This window comes from Muscardinus avellanarius, assembly GCF_963383645.1.
Source record: "Muscardinus avellanarius genome assembly, chromosome: 2".
Classification (NCBI taxonomy): domain Eukaryota; kingdom Metazoa; phylum Chordata; class Mammalia; order Rodentia; family Gliridae; genus Muscardinus; species Muscardinus avellanarius.
This window is the reverse complement of record NC_137787.1, coordinates 61,721,124-61,744,159: the sequence shown is the minus strand read 5'-3', so window position 1 is coordinate 61,744,159 and position 23,036 is coordinate 61,721,124. Positions and strand designations below refer to the sequence as shown.

General features: G+C 35.7%; 1 protein-coding gene across 2 annotated transcripts in view; it reads right to left on the bottom strand.

Moving 5' to 3' along the window:
• Positions 1–22,485, bottom strand: part of GPR155 (G protein-coupled receptor 155) — a gene marked incomplete at both ends in the record, with an annotated part of 41,708 nt that extends 19,223 nt beyond the window's left edge. For both annotated transcript variants that reach the window (XM_080690013.1, XM_080690014.1), the window contains 9 exons: positions 1,745–1,955; positions 3,535–3,625; positions 3,717–3,801; positions 7,603–7,720; positions 8,331–8,414; positions 10,265–10,420; positions 11,276–11,441; positions 13,688–14,087; positions 22,020–22,485. In XM_080690013.1, the coding sequence (XP_080546139.1) occupies positions 1,745–1,955; positions 3,535–3,625; positions 3,717–3,801; positions 7,603–7,720; positions 8,331–8,414; positions 10,265–10,420; positions 11,276–11,441; positions 13,688–14,087; positions 22,020–22,485 (1,777 nt within the window). The remainder of the gene's footprint in view (positions 1–1,744; positions 1,956–3,534; positions 3,626–3,716; positions 3,802–7,602; positions 7,721–8,330; positions 8,415–10,264; positions 10,421–11,275; positions 11,442–13,687; positions 14,088–22,019) is intronic.
• Between the last annotated feature and the right edge of the window lie 551 nt (positions 22,486–23,036).

The following is a 23,036-nucleotide window of genomic DNA, read 5'->3' as shown; positions in this document are numbered from 1 at the left end:
ATGGCTAGATCACCTCGGAGGGAAAGAGGAGATGTGCTTGGAAGGCCCGAGGAATGACGGAACTGCCAATTGAGTCAGAATGGTCCTTAGATTTCTAATGTAGAAGGCTCAAAATTGAACTCATTGTCTTCCCCTAAAAAAAAGAAATTTCTCCCTGAATTCCCCTTTGTAGGTAGTAACCCACAATTACACACTCATTTAAACAAGATTCCTGAAAGTTTTCCTCAGTTCCTCCCTTACCCCACACCCAGCTTCCAGTTGATTACAAACCCATCAATACAATTTCTGAGCCTGACCTGTCCTGTTCACCCCACACCTACCTCTCTAATATAGGCCTCACGTGACACCTCACAGACTGTAAAAGCTACAAATACAGCCCTGGACTCACAGGACAAAACCTTCACCTTTCCCAAGGCACAGAATTCCCTGTCTGCTTACTTTTTCAATTTCATCTTTGACCTTTTCTTCATACATACCTCAAGTTCAAGCTTTATTGAATTTTCCCTCCCTTCCTCCCTTTGTTCATCCCCATCTCCTCCCCTCTCCTTATTTATTTATTTATTGATTGATTGAATGTATGGGGACTGAACTCAGGGGCATTCTACCTCTGAGCTACGTACACCTCCAGCCCTTTTTGTGTTGAGGCAGGATCTTGCTAGGTTGCTGAGGCTGTTCTCAACCTACAGTTCTCCTGTCTCAGCCTCCGGAGTAGAGGACCACAGGTGTGTGCCTGCCTCCCTTGACTTGAACCTGCAATCTTCTTGTCTCAGCCTCCCAAGAGACTGGGATTCCAGGTGTGCATCATCACACCAGGCGGCTCCGTTTCCTTATACTGTACCTATAGATATTTGTAACTAATAGTTTTGAGATTAATCATCTCTATTCCACCTGGTCTTTAATCAAAATATGTACCATTATATACACTTTTTAGCACAAGGTCTTATAGCTATGAACTCTCTACATGCACTGACAAATCCAACATGCATACTTTACTGTTGAATTCCCTTCCTGAATTGAAATAAACCCCACAACAACTGTTGACATTTTGCTTATACCAAGGGTAGAAAAACAGCTTCCATAAAGGACCAGATAATATTTTAGGCTTTGCAGGCCAGTCTCTATTGCAGTGACTCAACTCTGCCATTATAGCATGAAAGCAGCCATAGACGATGAATACATCAATGGGCATGGTTGTTCCAATAAAGTTATAGACAGGAAATTTAAGTTCTGTGTAATTTTCAGGAGTAACAAAATATGTCTTTTAATTTTTCTTCAACCTCTTAAAAGTGTAAAAACCATTCTGAGCTGTTGGATCAGACAAAAACAGGTGGGGGGCCTGGTCTGTGGACTCTAGCTTGCAGGTGCCTGATTTCTATTATGAACCCCACCTCAATTAGACCTCTTTTAGTTCATTTTATTGATGGCCCTTGCCTGATACAATGTTGTTAACAAATATATATATGCTTGGTTTCCTAGGAAAGGCCTTCTTTCCCGATGTTACCTCTTCCTAAACTCTCTGGTTTCAGGAATTCCTAGAATTTAGTAAAAGATTATCCTCAAATAGACATAGAAAGAAAAATATAATGAATTAATTTGTGAGCTCTACCTATTACTGATTATAAGTCAGGTGCTTCATTCGACAAATACCTATGACATTCAGAATAAGCCAAGGAACTTCCGTTAAACAAAACAGGATACATGCTATAAATAGATGTGACCATTTCTTTATATTTAAAGGTCATACTTGTTTCTGGAATAGAACCTCTAAAAAGTTCTGCTTCAGGTGTTGGTGCTGGACTCTCCTCAAAAGCAGTGTTTCCTGGTTCCACGGCTTTGTGGCTCTCAGACTGGCCAAAACCTTCATAGTGTCCTGCTTGGGTGGTACGGTTCATGCACATAAGTGATATACCGGCGATAAGAATGCTGCAGAACAGGGTGACTGCCGTGGTGATCATCTGTCGAGGCCAGAAGAAGACAGGAGGCCACTTTTATAATTCCATTCTGATAATCTTAGTAGAGCACGTTAAGGATACTTTTTGAAAATACATATGCACAACTACCAAGTACTGTAGGACAGTGGTTCTTAAAAATGGGTAAGAAGCTGGGCGTGGTGGCGCCCACTTGTAATTCCAGCATTTGAGAGGCTGAGACAGGAGGATCGCGGTTTGTGGACAGCCTCGCTACTTAGTGAGGACCTATGCAACTCAGTGAGACCCTGTTTCAAAAATAAAAAATAAAAAATAGGGATGGGGTGTAGCTCAGAGACAGAATGCCTCTGGGTTTCATCCCCAGTACCGCAAAAAAAGAGTAAGTATATAAGAAATACATTTGTAGAGAAATTAAGGCTTGTTTGTAATCATACATGTTTTCTAGATGCTTCACTGATAAACAATATAGACTTTGATCTACAAGTACTTGAAAGTTCTTAGAGATGTTTTTCCTTTACTTCTAAAATTTTGCTTACTTGAATATGTAGTTCAAGTGAAATTCAATCAACTAGAGACTTTTTATGATTAAAAACAGTAAAAATGAATAAATACAGCCAATACTTACAAGCACTGACTAGATGCTAGCTCTAGTCTAAGTCATGTATAATCTTATTTATTCTCACAAAAACTCAAATTCAAAATTTCAAAACAGATTTTAAAAGGGTAACTAATCAAAGTCATTTGGGAAGGTTTTTAAAAAACACATCCTTTAGCCCTCCTTAAAAATTTAGCACTCCATCAGCTTCCGATTCTATAACTTTTTTGTGGTATGGGGGATGGAACTACTCAGCGGCACTCTACCTCTGAGCTTTACCCCGGCCCTATTTTAGTTTATTTTTTTTTATCTTGAAACAGGATCTCACTAAGTTGCTGAGGCCTAAGTTGCTGAGGCTGGCTTTAAAACTATGATCCTCTTGTTTCAGCCTCCCAAGCACTATACTCTAGAAATTTTCAAGTACAATTTTTCCTAGGTATATTTTATTCTGAAAGTTATATTTTTGATAGGATTAAGAATTAAAGATTTAACATTTGTTACTGCTAACATATTAAATGGCTTTATGTTGGTCACCATTTTCTTCAGTAAACATAATTTGTGTTTTTAAAAAGAATCAAGCCAGGCATGGTGGCGCATGCTTGTAATCCCAATACTTGGGAGGCTAGGACAGGAGGATTGCAGGTTCATGGCCAGCCTCAGCTACCTTAGTGAGGACCTCCACAACTTAGTGAGACCACGTTTCCAAATAAAGAATAAAAAAAATATGGCTGGCTGGAGGTGTAACTCGAAGGTAGAATGCTCCTGAGTTCAAATACCAGTACCACATACACACACATACACAAAAAAATCAATTAAGTTCAGGCATTTAGAAATATTCAGCAAAATATAAACTTGAAAAGACACAAAATGTTCACATTTTTAGTTGTTTTGTCACACCAGTGTGATTTTAGAATATATTTTTAAAGCTACTTTTAATATAAGTATAGCAAGGTACATGAACAAGCTAAAAAGACGTTCTCAAGAACAGAACTACCAATAAACTCTTCCCACCTGCTCTTTTCCATAAAAGAAGGCGGAGTCAATGCTATCTCCATTATGTTTTCCAGTAATCAAAAGAACACCAACAAGGAGAGCAGGAATTCTATAATAACAAGGGTTATTGAGAGAGGATGAGAGAAAATAGTAACTGCATATAAGGAAACCTGTAAACAAACAGAAAACACCCCACTTACCCCCAGCCAGATATTATGATGATTCCAACGGGAATTTGTACACTTTCTCGCTTTTTCAAAAGAAATAAAGAAACTGCTAGAAGGCCTAAGAACAAGAAATAAAGGTCAAAAAAGAAATAATTATGCTTGATGTTTTCTTAATTCAAAATCATTTGTTTTCTATATTGTTTCTTTGTTCGATTTTTGTTTTATCTGAGAGATTTCTTTTTAAGCCCTGGTCATCTTATTCTTTTGACTTATGTGACTGGTTCTAAGTATAATTGAAAAAAAAATTAACTTTATACAAAACAATGCTAATAAAGCTCCTTCTCTGTTGGTGCTAAGAAGTATAAGTAATTATCCTATATAAGTATAGGTAATTATCCTATATAAGTATAGGTAATTATCCTATATAAGTATAGGATATGCTTTTAGAAAATGCATCAAGTGCTGATAGAGCTTAATACAAACATGGTATAAACAATACAAACATAAATGTTTCTTATACCTTATATCCAATAACTTATACAACATATACAATTTATCTTATTTATACACAGCTATAGAATCTTAGAATTTTAGGATTGGAAGGGATGTCTGTTTCAAATTAACACCATTTTATAAACGTGGAAGCAAGGGTTTGCCCAAGTCATACAGCCAGCAGAAGGCAAAGCCAGTCTAGAAACTGGTCTTTTGACATAAGCTAAATCCTTCAGCTCTCTGTGTTCCTCAGACTCTATGTAAGACTGCTAAGACATATTCTTTCAGATCTGGAAATAAGTAGATCTGTAAGAAAACTTAAGTCTTTTTGGTTTATTTTCAGGGATAATCATCTACACACCCACCTTATAACCAAATACAGACTCATGATTTCAGAGCTTACATTTGGTTTTATTATTATTTGTACTAAGTAAAAGCCAAATGATACCAATACACCCCAGTCCAAATGAAGGTTTTGTGGTAGTTTGAAGAAAGAAAAGTGAGAGTATCAGGCCATAACCCTATACCTGAAAGTAAAACTAAGCCCAACTAAAGAAACACAGGGAAGTGAGTTTCTGTTTTACATTTTAAACTGTGATTTATATTAGCGACACAAGACTAGTTGTTTATTAATATATGTTGTTAATTTGAATTACTGGGCTTGTGGTTTTGTTTGAATCCAGTTTTGTTTATTTATTTATTTATTCTTGGCACTGGGGATTGAACCCAGGGGCGGTCTACCTGTGAGTTACACCCAGGGGCGGTCTACCTGTGAGTTACACCCAGGGGCGGTCTACCTGTGAGTTACACCCAGGGGCGGTCTACCTATGACTTACACCCAGGGGCGGTCTACCTGTGAGTTACACCCTAATTTGAAACAGGACCTCACTAAAGTGCGGAGGGCCTCACTAAGTAGCTGACGCTGTCCAAGAACTGTTTGGTCCTCTTGTCTCAGCCTTCCAAGGACTGTGATTACAAGTGTGTGCCACCACATCCATCTCTAATTTTTAAGTTTACTATACTTTAAATTGTGTAGGTAAAGAATTCATATATTTGAGAGTGTACAGAGTAAATAACACTATGCTAGAATTAACATTTATCAATGCTAAGGTCTTTGAGAATTGTTTTTCTTTGCCACTGTTACTCCCTCAATACATTTGTATGTTCTCTAGATTCAAGTTCTTTCTTTCTTTCTTTCTTTCTTTCTTTCTTTCTTTCTTTCTTTCTTTTTTTCTTTTCCACCTTTCTTCCCTCCTCTTTCTTTCTTTCTTCCTTCCTTCCCTTTCTTCACAGGGGATTGAATCCGGGGGCATTCTACCTCTGAGGTATACCTTCCCACCAGCCTTATTTTTATTCTTTATTTTGAAACAGGGTCTCACTAAACTGTGGAGTCTGGCCACAGACCTGTGATCCTCCTGTCTCAGCCTCCTAAGTACTGGTATTACAAGCGTGGGCCACTACACCCGGCTAGTTTCAGGTTTTCAAAGTACCTGGGAAATAGTAACCCATCTCCAAAGTGTGCTAACTGCTACAATAGCAAGGGCACTCTAAAATTCTACTGTTTATCATCCATGTCTTCTCAAAGGAACCACATACAGTCAGGTTGAATCTAGCCCTGCATCTCTCACTGAGGAAGCTATGAGATCTCCAGCCTGAAATCAGTTTAACTCTTTGGGCCTGTTTTCCTGAAAAATGAAAGATAAATTAAACCAGTACAAAGGTGAAAATTTTTTGGTTAATAATACAGTTAGTGTGCATTTGAAAATTTTTGATTAGCATATGAAACAAAGATTTCATTGACATAAGGCTCAATTGACTGAGATAAAAAAAAAAAGGTATCAATCTTAAAAAAAAAAAAAAAAGTGGGTTGGGCTTGGCTGTCTGAAATCCCAGAACTTAGGAAGCTGAAACAGGCTGATTACAGATTCAAGGCCAGCCTCGGCAATTTAGAGAGACCCTCAGCACCTTAGCAAGACCCTGTTTCAAAATAAATAAGGGTTAGGGGTATAGCTCAGAGGTAGAATACCCCTGGGTTTAATTTCCAATGCTACCCACTTCCCAAAAAAAGGGGAAAAAAACTGGTATGCAGACAGAGCAAATACTGTGAGGATGATATACAAATGAATAAAACTGAATATGACTGAATAGGAAATTAAAATACTTTTGAGTATAAAATTTTGTTCTTTCATAACAATGTGAAGGCTAATGGATACCTTCATTGAGGTTAGGGAATTCAAAATAACTTCTTGCGATAGATTTTGGTGCGTATTCTTAAAGATTCTGGAGAGGGCTGGGCTGACATATCAATCTATTTGTTGTTCTTTTATTCTCATTATAAATTTTACCTGAATAAACCTAGCTATTAGCGATCAGGTTGATCTATCTATATTTGGAAATATAATCTGTAGGCTCTTTTGACATCCCATGAAACCTCATGTTATGTAAGGTCTACCTTCCTTTAAGAACTACAAACCACCCTCTGTGTGCACTGAACTTTTCATTTTGTAATTCCTCGCCACCTTGTTGCTTCACTTCAAAAGGCTGTTGTCTTAGACAGGACTTGCTTTTGATCCTGCAGGCATGAAATCAAAGGTCTCTCCTTCCAAGCCATTTCCTGAAACTTGGCTCTTAACCATTCTACAGTTTCCTTTTATGTACCATTTATACAGGTTCAAATTTGTGGTATGAATACAAAATAGCCAGACAGAATTTTTCACAAATATATCACAATGTCTGCACCCAAATAAAGATGATACTTCAAAGTAGCAATGTGCTTACACATTTTGAATATCCTTTTTGGACCCAGCTGAAATGAGACCCAGTCTTTCTCACTAGGGGTCTTCTTCTATTTCTGCACCCTTTTATTTTCCTGCTTTTCTTGTTCTTGTATTATTTCTTTTCCTTCTGTTTAATAACTAACACTGTTCCATTTGTTGAGTGATTACCATGTAGCAGACATAATACCCCTATTTCATTTCATCCTCAAAAGAACTGTGAAAGGTGCTATCATCCAGCTTTACAGGCGAGGAAATGGAGGCTCTAAAAGGTAATTAATTTGCATAAGGCAGTCACAATTTTGCAGTTCTGTAGGACTCTAGTTGTGAGCTCTGGGACATACTTCACACACCTCTGCCCATTTTCTCCTTTCTCTACCTGCCTTGTTCCAAAGGGCAGCCGTGCTGATGGTGCCCTGAGTCAAAGACCTTGAGGAAAAGGACCATGACTGGAGAGGGCACTGAGCCAAGACAGAAGCAGAATACATCAGCAAACACAAGTCAGCTTTGCAGACTGCCTGTGGCGGGGTATAGCTGCCTGAGTGAACACCTTGATCCTGTGCGGCTAGATTTCAAACAGATCACTAGAAACTGAGGTCTCCGAGACAAAGGGGAGAGAAAACAGACCTTGGTATCATTCATGACCGACTCACCTGTCCACAGGTAGGTGCTATACAAGGAACTGTACAATAGAACAAACACCAAAATTTGTCCAACAAAATTTTTTTCTTTCACAAAATTCCATATCATCATTCCAGCACAGACAATAGACTAAAGAAAAAATTATTAAGAAACTGTAAGTAGCTAAGAAAATGATGATTTAATATTATCATAAAGATAACAATTAAGCCAGCCATATTTCCATAATTTTTATTCACAGTAAAATTATTCATTTGAAAGTATTGCTGAGTAATTGTCAACTTTTGCATACTAGTTATAATAAATCTTCAAGTTTTATAATAAAACATTTTTATACAGAGCCTTTAACAATGAATATATTCAATTGAAACAGATGATCACATTCTAAATACCAATTTTATATTTATTATTTGTTTATATATAAAATGCTAAACTTTCCATTATGATTTGAGACATGCAAAGATTTAACTACAGAAATAAAATTGTGAGAGTTCAATGTTTAATGATTCAGTTAATTCTTTTAGGAATGCAACAATATGCCATGATTAGCTTTAAGTTAAAGTTCAAGACCTATTAGAATAATAAATATATTGGGCATAAACTATCTGTGATCAAATTATATTATTGCATTTGGTAATACTCTGACTTTAAAACTGGAAACCCCTAGAAAGGTAATTTTATCCTGTATAGTAGCATAAGTCCTGAGAAAGGCATACTTCTAAATATTGCTAGGTATACTAACCTGAGCAATGAGTAAATTGATTGTAAGCATATGAGGAAGTTGCTTATATTTCTTACTCAAGAGAAGAATAGCCAGAGACCAGATCTTGAAGACAAAAGATTCAAAAGTTATTCATGTTTCTAAATCTTTATAATTACTTATTAAGTAACATATTAATCAGCTTTTGTGTGTGTGTATGTGTGGTGCTGGGAATTGAACCAAGAGTCTCATGCATGTTAGGCACGTGCTCTACCACTGAACTATCCACCAGCCCTATAATTAATATCTTTAAAAAAAAACCCTTTTAATGATGATGCACACCTATAATCCCAATACTTGGGAGGCTGAGACAGGAGGATCACAAATTTGAGGCCAGCCTTGGCACCTTAGCAAGATTCTGTTCCAAAATAAGTAAATATAATGATGATGATGATGATGATGATGATGATGATGATGATGGTGGTGGTGGTGGTGGTGGTGGGTTGGAGAAACAGCTCAGTGGTAAAGCACTCCTGGGTTTGGGTTCAATCCCTAGTACCACAAACATACTCAAAAAATTCTGTCTATTGTGGTTCAGAAAGAAATTCCAGTATTTATTTATTCTAGTCTGTTAGTTCCAAAAAGGGCATTAAGATAAATTACTATAGCCAAGTAAAATAAAAAGCATGGGGAGATCTTGAAGTAATTAACTGTCCAAAAATTATAGGGTCCTTAAAAATTAATGCCTGGACTAGGGCTGTGTTCTAACTACGTCTGCCTGTGGTAGCTCAGGTGGGACACAGGTCACAGCTGACCTACTCAGTAAAGGATCTTCAGTGGGAGATACAGTAATGAGACACTATTCTAAGTTTTCTCTTTGGATTTTTGCCATAGATGAGGTTTTTAAAGTCTAGGATGTCTTGCTCAAATATACCACCCACTCTTCATATAATCTTATATTCTTCATATTTAAAATAACTGATTTTCTTCCTTCTCCCCCTTTCTCCTTTTTCTTTTTTGCAGTGCTGGGGATTAAACCCAGGGTCCTGTACAGGCTAAACACAGGCTATACCACTGAGCTACATGTCCAGCCCCAGGACAGGGTTTCTGTTCTACCTACATAGTGGCCAGGTAAATATGCTAGTCAAATTTCTTCTCTCTCCCTTCACTGCCAATAGAAGTTTATATTATCTCTCTCCTGAACTGCTGTCTTATGAATGAGCATAGATTTTAAGAATCTATGATAAGTGTTTGATTTCTTAAAAATTACATTAATCATGCATTTATTTCTTGCTAATACATGTATTCATCCCTTTAACAGTAAACGTAGTCTTTTTCTTAAATCCAGAACATCGCTTGAATTGGTTTTTCCTTTTTTTTGTTTTTCATTGCTTTAATTTAATAGGCAACTTAATCTATAATATACTTTAGTTCCCAAGTGCTTATTTAATTTGAACTAGATGTATCCAATCTGTGCAGTAACCTGCAGTGTCAGTAACATTAAATGGGTGGTGAAATATAATCCCAGAGATCTGTTCTGGTCCCAGGATTCTACAACAGATAGTCTTTCTATGGTGAGTCATCATTCACAGAATGCTTACCACATTTACTATCTCATTTAACCCTTAAAAACAACGCATGTAAATAGGCAAATTATCCTTTATTCCACAGCCGAGAAAACCAAAGTTTAGAGAGAAGAAGGTAACTCCACTGAAATACAGAGCTAATTTGTGATAGGGCCAGGAGTCAAATCCAGGCCTGAAAAAAATCTCCTGCCTTGTCTACTATACAACTGTAACTTCCAAATGAAAACCCAAAACTCGGTTAATCAGAAAGTTGATATTAACCTTTTAGGGACAAGTTTAACTTTCTCTTTCAAAACAAAGAAACTAGATTTTCAAATTCTTTTCTGTTACCAAGCTATTCTCAAACTCATTCTGTGGTTTCCATTCAACTATACACTGAAATATACTTACCAAGGAGACCAGGCTGATAATACTTATATCAAAACTAACATTCTGGATGGCATATGCCAATGGTTTAGGGTCCATAGTTGGAAAGGTCAGTAACCAGGCAGAAACGTACATGATTGGAGCAGACACAAACGTGCTTATGACCATACCTGAGGTTACCTGCAAGAATGAGATCAAACTGAGGAATCAGAAACTCACTTAAATGATTACCATAACACACTAAAGCATTCTAAACTTAAAACTTGAATGAGTAAAGACATTATTTAATACGGAATATGGCCTAATACCCTACTTATTTCCCCTCTCTGAGAATCCTTAAACCACATGTATGTTACCTTGTTCTCTTTTCCTATATATGGACAACCAGAATTATATTGTTAATAATTACCTTCTAGGTTCTAAGAGGTATGCCCTTTAAATGATCTAATTAAACCTGTGAATAATTTCCTTTCATAGTATTGCATAAAATATAGGGCAACTAAAGCAATTAACCAAGAGAAAAATTACCATACATTTTATAGATTCAATAATAGAACAGACCTTCCTTAAATAACTTATTTCCTTCATATTACATTTTAAAATTCTTTAATGCTATAGATAGTATGTACAATAATAACAATAACAATAATAATAGACATTGACAATAACTTGATGTTAACTAATTTTAAGTATTTGTTGATATATTTTGCATCTGGTGATTACTGAATTATCAATGAATAAAATACATTTTCTCTCAGAACTTCCAAAGTTTCCCTTTGATAAATAACTTTTAGGCTTATGTATAAATACAGAAACAAAACACATGAAACTAAAAGAGACTAATAAAAAAGCATAGATGAACAAAGACCACAGACTAAATAACTCTTGTTTCATAATGTTACACTACGCCTCCCATTTACAATGAGGTAGCTTAGAGATATCAGATTCTCATAAAAAGAATGCTACTTTCTGGGATTTAAGACTTCATTTTTCTATTAAGCGCAGAAACAAACGTAGAAAGCAGTATATACATACAATCTCTACTTCCATGTTGAACTGTGTTGCAAAGATAGCCACGCCTGGTGCCACAGGGAAGACACCGTACAAAAACGCATAATTTGACAAACTTGTGTGGTTCGCTTCACTGTCACCCTTGTCTAGGAGTTCCACCATTTCTCTGCACAGAAGCGGAAGCACCAAGCTGAAGAAAGAAAAAATATACAATTTACTTTGCATCAAAGCATGCTTGTCCCTAAACAATTGATTGCACTAGTGAACTTGGCATTTTACATTTTTCTGTTTTTGCCCAGAGGTGTATCAATTTGCAGGTATATATTCTATGTATGCATACAGGTGGATATTTTATTGAAATAATCAAGAATTTAACTTGGATCCATTTCAAGTACAACGATACTCTGAAAATACTTCAAACATCAGAGGGGAAATGTTTTATTGTTGTTCTACAAATATTTTTTTTTTACAAAAAAAGATAAAAGCTGCAATTATATCTGCTTTCTTGCTTTCTCTATTGGTTCGTTGGAATATTAAAAGAAAAAAACAATAATTTATTTTAAGACAATAATTAAACACCTTTTTGGAAAAAAGGAAAGCTAAATTTTATTATGATTAGGAATTCAAATGGTTCAGGTAGTAATAACAATGCTGCTTAAAATTCTAAAAAAGTCAATAGAAAAATAGGTATCTCACAGTTAGCTCTTTCATTTTTGTAAATAAAAAAGGTTTAGCAGGTTAGGCCCAGTGGCACCTGCCTGTAATACCATGAAAGAGAATTCTAAGTTCAAGGCTAGCCTCTGAAATCTGGCAATTTAGCCAGACACTGTCTCGAAAAATTAGCTGGGCATTGTGGCACACATCTGTAATCCCAGTACTTGGGAGGCCGAGACAGGAGGAATGCAGGTTCAAGGAACGCCTCAGCATTGAGACCCTATTTTAAAATAAAAATACAATAGGACTAAGGGTGTAGCTTGGAGGTAGAATGCTCATGGGTTTCAATATTCAGTGCCACAAAATATAAAATGACACAAAAATAAAAAGGGCTCAATGGTACATCATCATTGGCGTCAATTTCTAGTACCAAAATTTTTTTATTTATATTTTATTTTATTATTATTATTTTTAGAAACAGGAACTGACACAAATCAGGTGGAGCAGAAAATGAGTGAAATTCAGGTCTGGTGAAAAGTAAATTACTAAACAAATTCTTCAGGATTCCATAGAAAGAGTATCACCTTTAAAAAGTAGCAAGATCAAAGTTAATAACATTATCACAGCAGCACCTAGAAAGATGCTCTAAGGAACTATCCTTGTGAATTTTTAAATTTAAAATACATATATCTAATAAGAACCAAAGACTCAAAATTTTAATTTGGATAATTAAGTTCAACTTAAAAGTTAAAGTCAATAATACTATTGTTATAACTATACCTATTAGTGTGACATATTAATTAATAATTTGTTTCTGAGGAGCATAATAGAATCATAAATGATTTTTAGAACTTCTGTTTATTTTTTCTTATTTTATAATATAAATACCTATCGTATCACACTGGTCCCACAAATTTAGTTGCCTATACAAGAACTGAATCCATAGTTCAGTGCCTCAAGTACTCTGAGTTAACAGTGTGGTAAAATTATGTCACCTGCACCATGAAGTAGAACTCCTTGGCTAATGAGCCAAGTAAGCTGAAGAACTATTAAGGAGCTAAAAAGAACTTTTTATTTGACAGGCTGAGATCAAATGTTTAATAATATTCATATCAACTTACCTATACTTAGAAAGGATCAAACTCGGAATTAGAATATTTTCCCAAATTCATGAAAAAAGTGTATATGAGAAGTATTGTTGTATGATTAGGATGCTTTTGACTTAAGAGTTTAATGAATTTAGAAATCACACAAAATTCCTTTAAAAATATGATCTAACTTAGACATTAGCAGATATTTAATAAATTATTATTTTTGATATTAAATAAATTATAAAAGAGGGGCGTGGTGGTGCACTCCTGTAATCCCAGCATTTGGGAGGCTGAGACAGGAGGATTGTGGTTTGCAGACAGCCTCAGTTACTTAGTAAGGCCCTTTGCAACTTAGTGAGAACCTGTTTCAAAATTAAAGAATAAAAATTTAGGGCTGGGGGTGTAGCTCGGAGGTAGAATGCCTCTGGGTTCCATCCTCAGTACCGGAAAAAAAAAAAAATTAAAAAGCTGAAGGGAAATCAATGATCATTATTTTTTAATATAAAAGAATATTCTACATGGAATAAGGAAAGGACTTTCCACAATATACCAGTGTCCTATTTTTCTTTAAATTACAACTATTCTATAAGAAAGAATTAGTAATCAAAGGAAAAAGATAGTTGCAGACAATCAATTGGTTAAACAAGCCTTTTAGAAAGTACAATTCCCAAATTTTGCAAATGAAACTTACAGTTTAGCTGTGATGAGAAGAATGAGTACAACAAATGCGGACTTCGTCAATCTCTTTATTTTTCCTACCATTGTAAGACCAAGATAAAATAGGGCTGCTCCAGAAAAAGAATTTGCAAGTCCATCAAGAAAATTTTCCATATATACAGGCACCTTTCTATCAAGAATAAAATTAAAGGCAATTCCAACAAAGACCATAAATACTATTGGGTTCTGTAAGACACGCAAAAATCCAAGGCCCACAATTTTTACTTTGTTTTGAGAAGCATTTTGAGTGTCTTTCCACTTCTGGACTTCACAGAAGATAAACCCAATAGGGTTTAACATCATAAGAGATATTGGTGCCACCAAGTAAATGTACTGGAGATATTCTGGATTTGTAGTTTGATATAAAGCTTCAACTGCAAAAAAAAAAAAAAAGAATTAATATTTATTTTGAAATGATTACCACAGAAATATATAAATATGCATATAACATTTTCTGTGCTTAATAATTATAGCATATTGCAAACTAATCTGAATAGCAGTGAATGACCCCTTTGACCTATTTTTGTGTGTGTGTGTGTGTGTGTGTGTGTGTGTGTGTCTGGGGATGGAACCCAGGGGCATCTGACCTCCGAGCTATAACCCCTGCCCTATTTTTTTTTATTCTTTATTTTGAAACCGGGTCTCACTGAGTTGCAGAGGGGCTCACTAAGTAGCTGAGGCTGTCCTCGAACCGCGATCCTCTGGTCTCAGGCTCCCGAATGCTGGGATTACAAGCGTGCGCCACCACACCTGGCTACCTTTAACCTATTTTTATTTTTTTTTAATTTTTTAATTTTTTTTTTTTTTTTTTTGGTGGTACTGGGGTTCCTGGAAAGCCTTCTTCTTCTGGGCTACACTCCCAGACCTATTTTATATTTTTATTTGGAAACAGGGTCTCTTAATCCAGTGAGGCTGGCTTTGAACCTGCACGATCCTCCTGTCTCCGCCTCCCAAGCACGGGGATTACAAGTGTGTGCCACCACGCACAGCCTAACCTATTTTTAGAAAATAAATTTTAGGCTGGGCATGGTAGTGCACGCTTGTAATCCCCGTGCTTGGGAGGAGGAGACAGGAGGATCCCACAGGTTCGATGCCAGCCTTCCTGGCTTAAGAGACCCTCTTTCCAAATAAAAATATAAAATAGAATTGGGAGTGTAACCTGGAGAAAGATTCCATCCCCAGTATCACCAAAAAAAAAAAAAAATAAATAAAAAATAAATAAATAAATTTTAGTAATAAATCTGAAAAACCTACTACATTATCTGGTTTTTAAAATGATAATCAATGTAAAATTATTTTTAATAGAGCATAACTAATTTTTATTATTTAGGAGCTAAGGTTAATCTCCAAAAAAGGGGCAGAATTATAAAATTTTAAAAGAAACAATTCAGAGCTCAGTGTGGTGACACATGCTTATAATTATAGCACTTGGGAGGCTGAGACAGGAGGATCATGGTTCGCAGACAGCCTCAGCTACATAGTGAGGTCCTTGGAACTCAGTGAGATCCTGTTTCAAAATAATAAAGAATAAAAAATAGGGCTGGGGGTGTAGCTCGGAGGTAGAATGCTCCTCACAGTAACACACACACACACACAAGATGGCAGGGAGGCAGGCACTAAAGTCTTCAGTGAATAAGGGGGAATGGCTAACGGCTAGATTGAGGTCAGAAGAAGACAGAATGAGGAAAAGCAGACTAGCCAGATGGATGAACTTCAAAATGGTTGTTAACAACAGAGCAGGGAGCAGTGGTCTAGCCATGGTAACGGGTTGCTAGGAGGATGAGGATGCTGGTCTAACCTACCTCGGCTCAAGTGGGATATAGACTATAGGAAAATGAATAGCCTCCACTTGGAGGAAGGAAAGGTAATGGATGCTTTCAGGGAAAAACAGTGAAGAAGTAGGGATAGAAGGTTGGCTCAAAAAGATGTTTGGGAGGGGAATAGAGTCACATACATGTATAATTAATTAATGCAAATCCAACTACACTTGAAAAACAAAAGCTTCATTTTTCCCCCCTCATATAGTATGTTCCTAAGTGCAAACTAATTACTTTACCTGGTATTCAATGAACAGTGCTCCAGAAAAAAAAAAAAAAAGTTTTTTGGCTGTGTTAGATTTATGGGAAATAAATGGTACAATACAAAGAATGTGTACTGTGTATCATGAATGATTTAAGAGATTTTTCAAGGATTTGCATACACATGATGACTTTAGAACCTAGCCATTGCATCAGATGTATTTCCTTGGAGGGAGCTTAACTGAGTTGGCTCAGACTTCCAGCAGTTTCCTGGAGGAGGTGGAGGTTGGTGGCCTGGTCTGAGGTTGAACAGGGCAACTTAGAGCCATGGAACAAATAACATTGTCTCTAGGCACTTTTTTGGCAATGGGTCTTGAGTATAAAAAACAATTCATAATTGATTTGAAGTTCAGAAAGGAAAAAGCGAACAGCCACAATTACAAGGAGAGATGCAAAATGTAAAGATTAGATTTCTCAATTTACACCAAGATAAGGTAACACAGGTAGAAAAACATATTTGTTTACTTACTCAGGATACATAGTTCAGTTAATGTTGTGCACATGATCCGTTAAAGTTATGTAACTAGATTATATAACCATTAGACATTCACCGTGATCTCATTAGCTAAAATCTACTTCGTATAAGGTACAACATCTTTTTTTTTTAAGCTATCATATACAGAGGTCTATAATATATCCAAAATGAAATAAAGATTAAAACATATCTGATTACATGGAATTTCATAAATTATTTTAACTGATTTTTAAATTAGACATGCTAGCTTTATAACAGTGGTTTTCTTTCATGTTTCATAAGGTATTTAAAAAAAATAAAGCAGCATTTTGATAACTATTTCTAGGTAGCTATCTTTCTGATTAGATATTTCATCTCTAAGTGAAAAGTGATCACACCTATCCACCACTCAAGTTTTAAGTAGAGTATATATTTTGGAAATGTCTTATGCCTTCAATTTGAGTCCAAGAATTTTTCGCAAGCCGGCATTGGTACACTCCAAAAGTAATTCCTTTGACAACGTACAGCTCCAGTGCCATGATCTAAGTTCCTTGAAGGCATCATTTTATAGCCCATAGTTCTCAGCACAGTACTGAGCAACTCTGAAAATATTTGCTGAATGGAATTAACACATCAACAAATGCCAATGGTTTCAGATGTAGTAGAAATGAATGTTTTAACACACAGCAATTTATATTTGTTATCAGCTAATCCATTTCTTTCTAGAGCTACTTTTTTTTCTTTAAAAAATTAATCAGTTTATGTTTTAATTGCCAGATTTATTTCTTTATTTATCTACTTATGGACACTGGACATTGAGCCCAGGGGTGCTCTACACTGAGCTACATCCCCAGCCATTTTTTTTTTAAATAAAAATTTGAAACAGGGTCTCACTAGGTTGCAGAGGCTGGCCCTAAACTTGCTATCCTCCTGTCTTAGCCTCCCAAGTACTGGGATTACAGGTATGTGCTAACATGCCCGGCTCATATATTATGTACAAATTATTTTGAAATCTCTATATATTTTGTGGAATGGCTAAACAGATAATAACATATGTATTTCCTCACTTTTTTGTGATGAGAACACTTATAATCTTTTTTTCAATGTTCAAGAATACGATACATTGTTATTAACTATAGTTAACATCTTGTACAACAGAAACTGAAATTCTTCTAACTGAAATTTTGAGTCTTTTCTTTGTACACATTCTGAATATCTATAAAGCAGGTTATAACTGGGATATTTTAACTCAGATAAACAAGTATACAAAGACAAAAGAAGTACAGTCTAGTGGGAGAGCAAGCAATTATCATTAAATGTTTATTAAATTACTACAAGAATAGAGTTCAACATGGGAATTTTTGTCTATTTCTGCCATTCAGTTACATAAGTACTTAGCATTGCATCTTTATACATTGGCAGTACTTTTATCATCAATTTGAAGATTTTCTTTTAAATCTAAAAAAATACATATGAAGATAGGAACCTATAGTTACTAAAATTAGATTTATAATCATATCAACTATTAAGTTCTAATTAATTAATGCTTATAAATAAGGCTCTTGGAGGGAGGGAAGAATCCCATTATGAAGAGTTATTATATAGCTTTAAAGAACTAAGGAGATAAAATTAGCCTCCCACTGTGGCTCCTATTTCGATTCCTGCAGGGTATCAATCTCTAGCAAATAATACCAAGACTCTGACAAGATCATTCTATTATTTAATGACATATAGTTAAATGCTTCATTTCCTTTCTGTTTACAGCTCAGCACTAGAGGATAATTATGATTAGTCAGGGTACTTAAGCTATCAGCATTGTTTGAAGAATAAATTATAGGACTTAACTATGCCTTATTAGTATCTTTCAATGACAGAGATAGGGAACCATTTTTTATTTTATTTTATTTTATTTTTTGGCAGTTGGAACCCAGGGGCATTCTATCTCCAAGCTATGCCCCAGCCCTATTTTTTGTTCTATATTTTGAAACAGTCTCACTGAGTTGCAAAGGGCCTCACTAAGTAGCTGAGGCTGTCTGCAAACCCAAATCCTCCTGTCTCAGCCTCCCAAGCATGTGCCACCATGCCCGGTGAGGTAGGGAACCATTCTGATATGCCAAAATCAACCTTCGGTAGAATCTTCATTTTTTTCTACATTTGGACTTTTTTATTTTTTAAATTTATTTTAGGGTTCCTGGAAGCCCTTCTACCTCCTGGCCTACACTCCCAGACCTATTTTTATTTTTATTTTTTGTGGTACTGGGGTTCCTGGAAGCCCTTCTACCTCCGGGCTACACTCCCAGACTTATTTTTATATTTTTATTTGGAAACAGGGTCTCCTAAGCCAGTGTGCGCACGCGCGGCTGGCATTGAACCCATGTGATCCTCCTGTCTCCGCCTCCCAAGCGCGGGGATTACAAGCGTGTGCCACCACGCCCGGCGTTACATTTGGATTTCTAAAGAACCTTTGAAAATAAATATTATTGAAAACAGTGGGCTTTTTAAAGTTTGTAATAATGTACTTTCCTGTCACTTGAGTAAAGATAAATCACTTTAACGTAATTTTATAGACCATTATAAACATCATGATATTCAAAAAAGGAAACATGACTACACTTTTTCTTTGTTCATTAACTTAGCTGCCTTCTGCCAGAATTTTCTGAGTCACCTGTAAATTGGACAGATGTAGAACAAATGTAATTTTTAAAAGGATATTTCTTGGAAACTCCAACTTATGTTCCTCTGTGAATAAGAGAGTAGGAATTCCTGAAAGAAGCTACAAAACAAACAGAAAGGTCTCTCTAGAGACAGTCTTATCTCTTGTCCTGTAGAAGCTCAGATGACAGATGGGCCAAGACAGCAATAATAAATAACCTCATCAGGGAGCAGACACACTGCTATATAATTCTGTGCCACACTTTCCAATTCTGCAGGCATGAGAAAGCTGTCTTTATTATTGGGTTTTAATAAAGTTATAGTATACAACCTAATGATGCAAAGATTCCTATTATTTATGAATAAAAACAAAAAAATCAGAAATTACAACCACAAATTGACAAACATACTCATCAGAAAAATTTGGGCTAATATCAGGAAAATCTGGACTAGGGACATTATTATTACCATAGTTACTAATATATTGCAGGGCAGAAGAAAAGCAGTTAGGAAAATGGCTGATTACATGCTGAGCGTGGTGGCACACACTTGTAATCCCAGCATTCGGGAGGCTGAGACTGGAGGATCGTGGTTCGCGGACAGCCTCAGCTACTTAGTGAGACCCTGTTTCAAAATTAAGAATTAAAAAAAATAGAACTGAGGGTGTAGCTTGGAGGTAGAATGCCCCTGGGTTCTATGTCCAGTACCACAAAAGAAAAAAGAAAATGGCTGATTACATCTTTATATGGAGATTCTACCTTGATATGAAAATGGATTAGCTCATCTAATAGGTCTTTTTCCACTACTACTCATGTTATGAAATATTTTTAGAATGCTATAAGGACAAAATTTTGGTTTTGCCTGAAACTAATGTATTACCAGGATTGGTTGAGTCTTCCAAGATTAACCAAGCATGTTACATAACCGTAGCATAAGAGGGTGCCCAGGATTTAAAGCCAAAAAAACCTAGGTTTGGGTCTCAGTCACCTGTCAGCTGCCATATAATTAATATGGGATAAAACAATTAATCTCTGTAAACCTATCTTCTTAGTTGAAAATGAGGATAATTATATCTGCCCTTTTCAAATGAGATAAGTATATAAGAAAGCACTCTATAAACTATAAAGTTACAAATGTTAGTTCTATTTAGTTATGGGCTTACTCATCTATGAGAGCATGAAACTATATACTTCTAATTCATGTCTGAAGCAAGATAAGCAATATTTATTAATATTTTAACATCATGATACTGAACCTCTTCTGTGGTCCTTATATCATATATATATGGACAAATCTACATTATTAATTCTCACAAACACATTAAATCTTTGCTCTTTTGTTTCCAAAAATCTTTATTTCATTTTAAAATTCAGTAACCTTAAAGAAACAGCTATCTAGTTTCTTACTTTTTATAGTTCTGTCACCTAAGAGCCTAGTTTTTCCTCTCCCTAAGCCTCTTGCCTTACTCAATAGTTATTAGATTTCTTTGGGATGTTTCTATTTCTAGTAAGCAAGATGGAGGAAGGCTGAAGGCAGAAAAAGGTTAAAAGTATGATTCGCAAGCTGGGCGTGGTGGCACAAACTTGTAATCCCAGTACTTGAGAGGCTGAGACCGGAGGATCACAGGTTGGTGGCCAGCCTTAAAGTCCTCCACAACTTCGTGAGACCCTGTTTCAAAATAAATAAAATATGGCTGGGATCAACTCCTAGTACCACACATAAAAAAATTATAATTCACTATAATCTTTTTGGTACCAGTGGTGAAATAAGGTAGGGATGGGAAGAAAGGATAAATTTAATGAATAAAAAACTCGAAAGCTAGTGGTAGATTTCAGATGTGTACTTTAAGAGTCCAATCAAGACTGCTCAGAAGATGCATCATCAGAGGCCTTAATTACCACCCGACCTAAAACAGCCTCTCCTTAGTCTTATCCCTCTACTCTACTTATTTGTTTGTATGGCCCTTGACCACTTGACATAATTTAAATTTTACTATTTATTTTTCCACTAATACATAAATTTGAGATGTACAAAAACTTTGCTTGTGGGTGTCTTCCTAGCAGCTAGAACAGTACTGGTATATAACAATTGCATATGGGTGAATAAATACATAATAGACAAGTCTTCATATTATGATACATAATCAAGATATATAATTTTAAAATATAAAAAAGTAGTTAATAAGTATATATTTTCTTGATGGCAGAGTGTTATAAAAAAAAGTATTTTTCCTTTCAGTATATCCAAACATCTCAAATTGGTATGTTTACTATTTTATCAGGAAAATAAACATGTAATTAGGCTGTTTTGAGTCAAAAAGATTAAAAACACCTTTATCATTTCTGTTGTTAGACAAGAATCTACCTTCAATCAAACTACATTGAAATTTAGGGAAGAACTTTTTTTTTTTTTCTTGGTACTAGCGATTAAACCCAGGGGCATTCTACCTCTGAGATAGGTCCTTCAGCCCCGTTTTATTTTTTATTTTGGAACAAGTTCTCACTAAGTTGCTGAGACTGGTCTTGAACCTGTAAATCTCTTGTCTCTGCCTCCCAAGTATTGAGGATTACAGGCATTCATCACTGTGTCCGGCTTTTTTCTTTTCTTTTTTTTTTTTTTTTTTTTGGTCAATATAATTTAAGACAGCATCTGATCTCTTCTGGAAATTAAATTTCATAAATTATTATCGAGAGGAAATAGAATACTATTAAAAAAGACTAAGCCAGGTGTGGTGGTGCACACTTGTAATCCCAGCATTTGGAGGCTGAGATAGGAGGATCTTTGTTTGTGGTCAGCCTCAGCTACTTTGCAATTCAGTGAGATCCTGTTTCAAAATAAAGAATAATAAATAGGGCAGGAGGTGTACCTCAGAAGTAGAATGCTCCTGGGTTCCATCCCTAGTACCACACACACACACACACACACACACACACACACACACACTGTACTTGAAGGAAAAATGTAATCCATTCCAATTTAAGACATTTTTTTTTAAAAAAAACTTCCTAGCTCTAAGAATAAGAATCTGTCGCTAAAAAATGCTTAAATAAATTAAAAGCCTATATTGTTACCTGCTAGAACAGTTGAAATTTTTAAAAAGTTGAAAAATTAAAATAACTTACCTATAGGGTATCCCAAGGCAAAGTCATTACTTTGAGTAGCAAAAATAGGGAATAGTCCAGCTTTGCTAAATCGACTATCAGGACTGGCAACCAATAAGGTTAATACACATACAATACAAAATACAGAAGCTTTGCCAATTAAGATGCTATATAGAAAAGCCCAATCTACATTGGAAAAATTAAGTACAACCATGTTTTTGAATAATAAAGCTGGAAGTGCAAATCTGGAGACAAAATTTCCCAGTCCTTTGGCCTGTGTGGATGTTATGACATTGGCCCTTCCTGCTATGTAGCCACAAAGGACTATGCCAAAGCATTCTAGTAAGGCTGGAAAAAGCCTTGTTATTGACATTGAAGGTGAGTCATTAGTGGAATTAAGTCCATGCGTTACTGTTGTAGGCAAGGTTTCAGATATATTGACTGTAATGGTTGAGCTCTCTGCAGGTAAAGTAGAAAAAGAATCCATTTTCTCTTGCCTTCCAACTTCAATCAGATCTCTGGAAAGGAAAAGAAGAAATATTCAGCGTGAAGATCAATAAAAAGTGTTCGAACTGAAATGAAACACTGCAAATCTAGACTTACTTATTAAATGGCCAAATATATATACATACTTTCTTCAACTACCACCATGGAAAAGCACAATGGAAAAAAGTGGGGGGTTGCTAATAATAACCTCTTTACCCTCAAAGGTAGTTCAACTTAAAATATCTGTGTTATTCTACATTCAGTATCTGACATGGGTAATATAAGACCCATAAATATTATAGCTGCAGTAACGCTCTGTGGTTCTCTCTAGCAATCCATAATCAATCTCTGTCTAGTGGATAAGAGCATGGAGCCCACAGAATCTTCGTTGAGTGCCCATCTATATTCAGGTTATTTGGGAATTTCAGAAGTCTCGGGGTTATCTCAAGGAGTCACTCTATGTTCCTTCCTACCTGTGATCACACTTGAGTATAAAAGAAAAAGAATACAGTAGAGCATCATCAACTTTTAACCAATAACTCTTAACTTTTC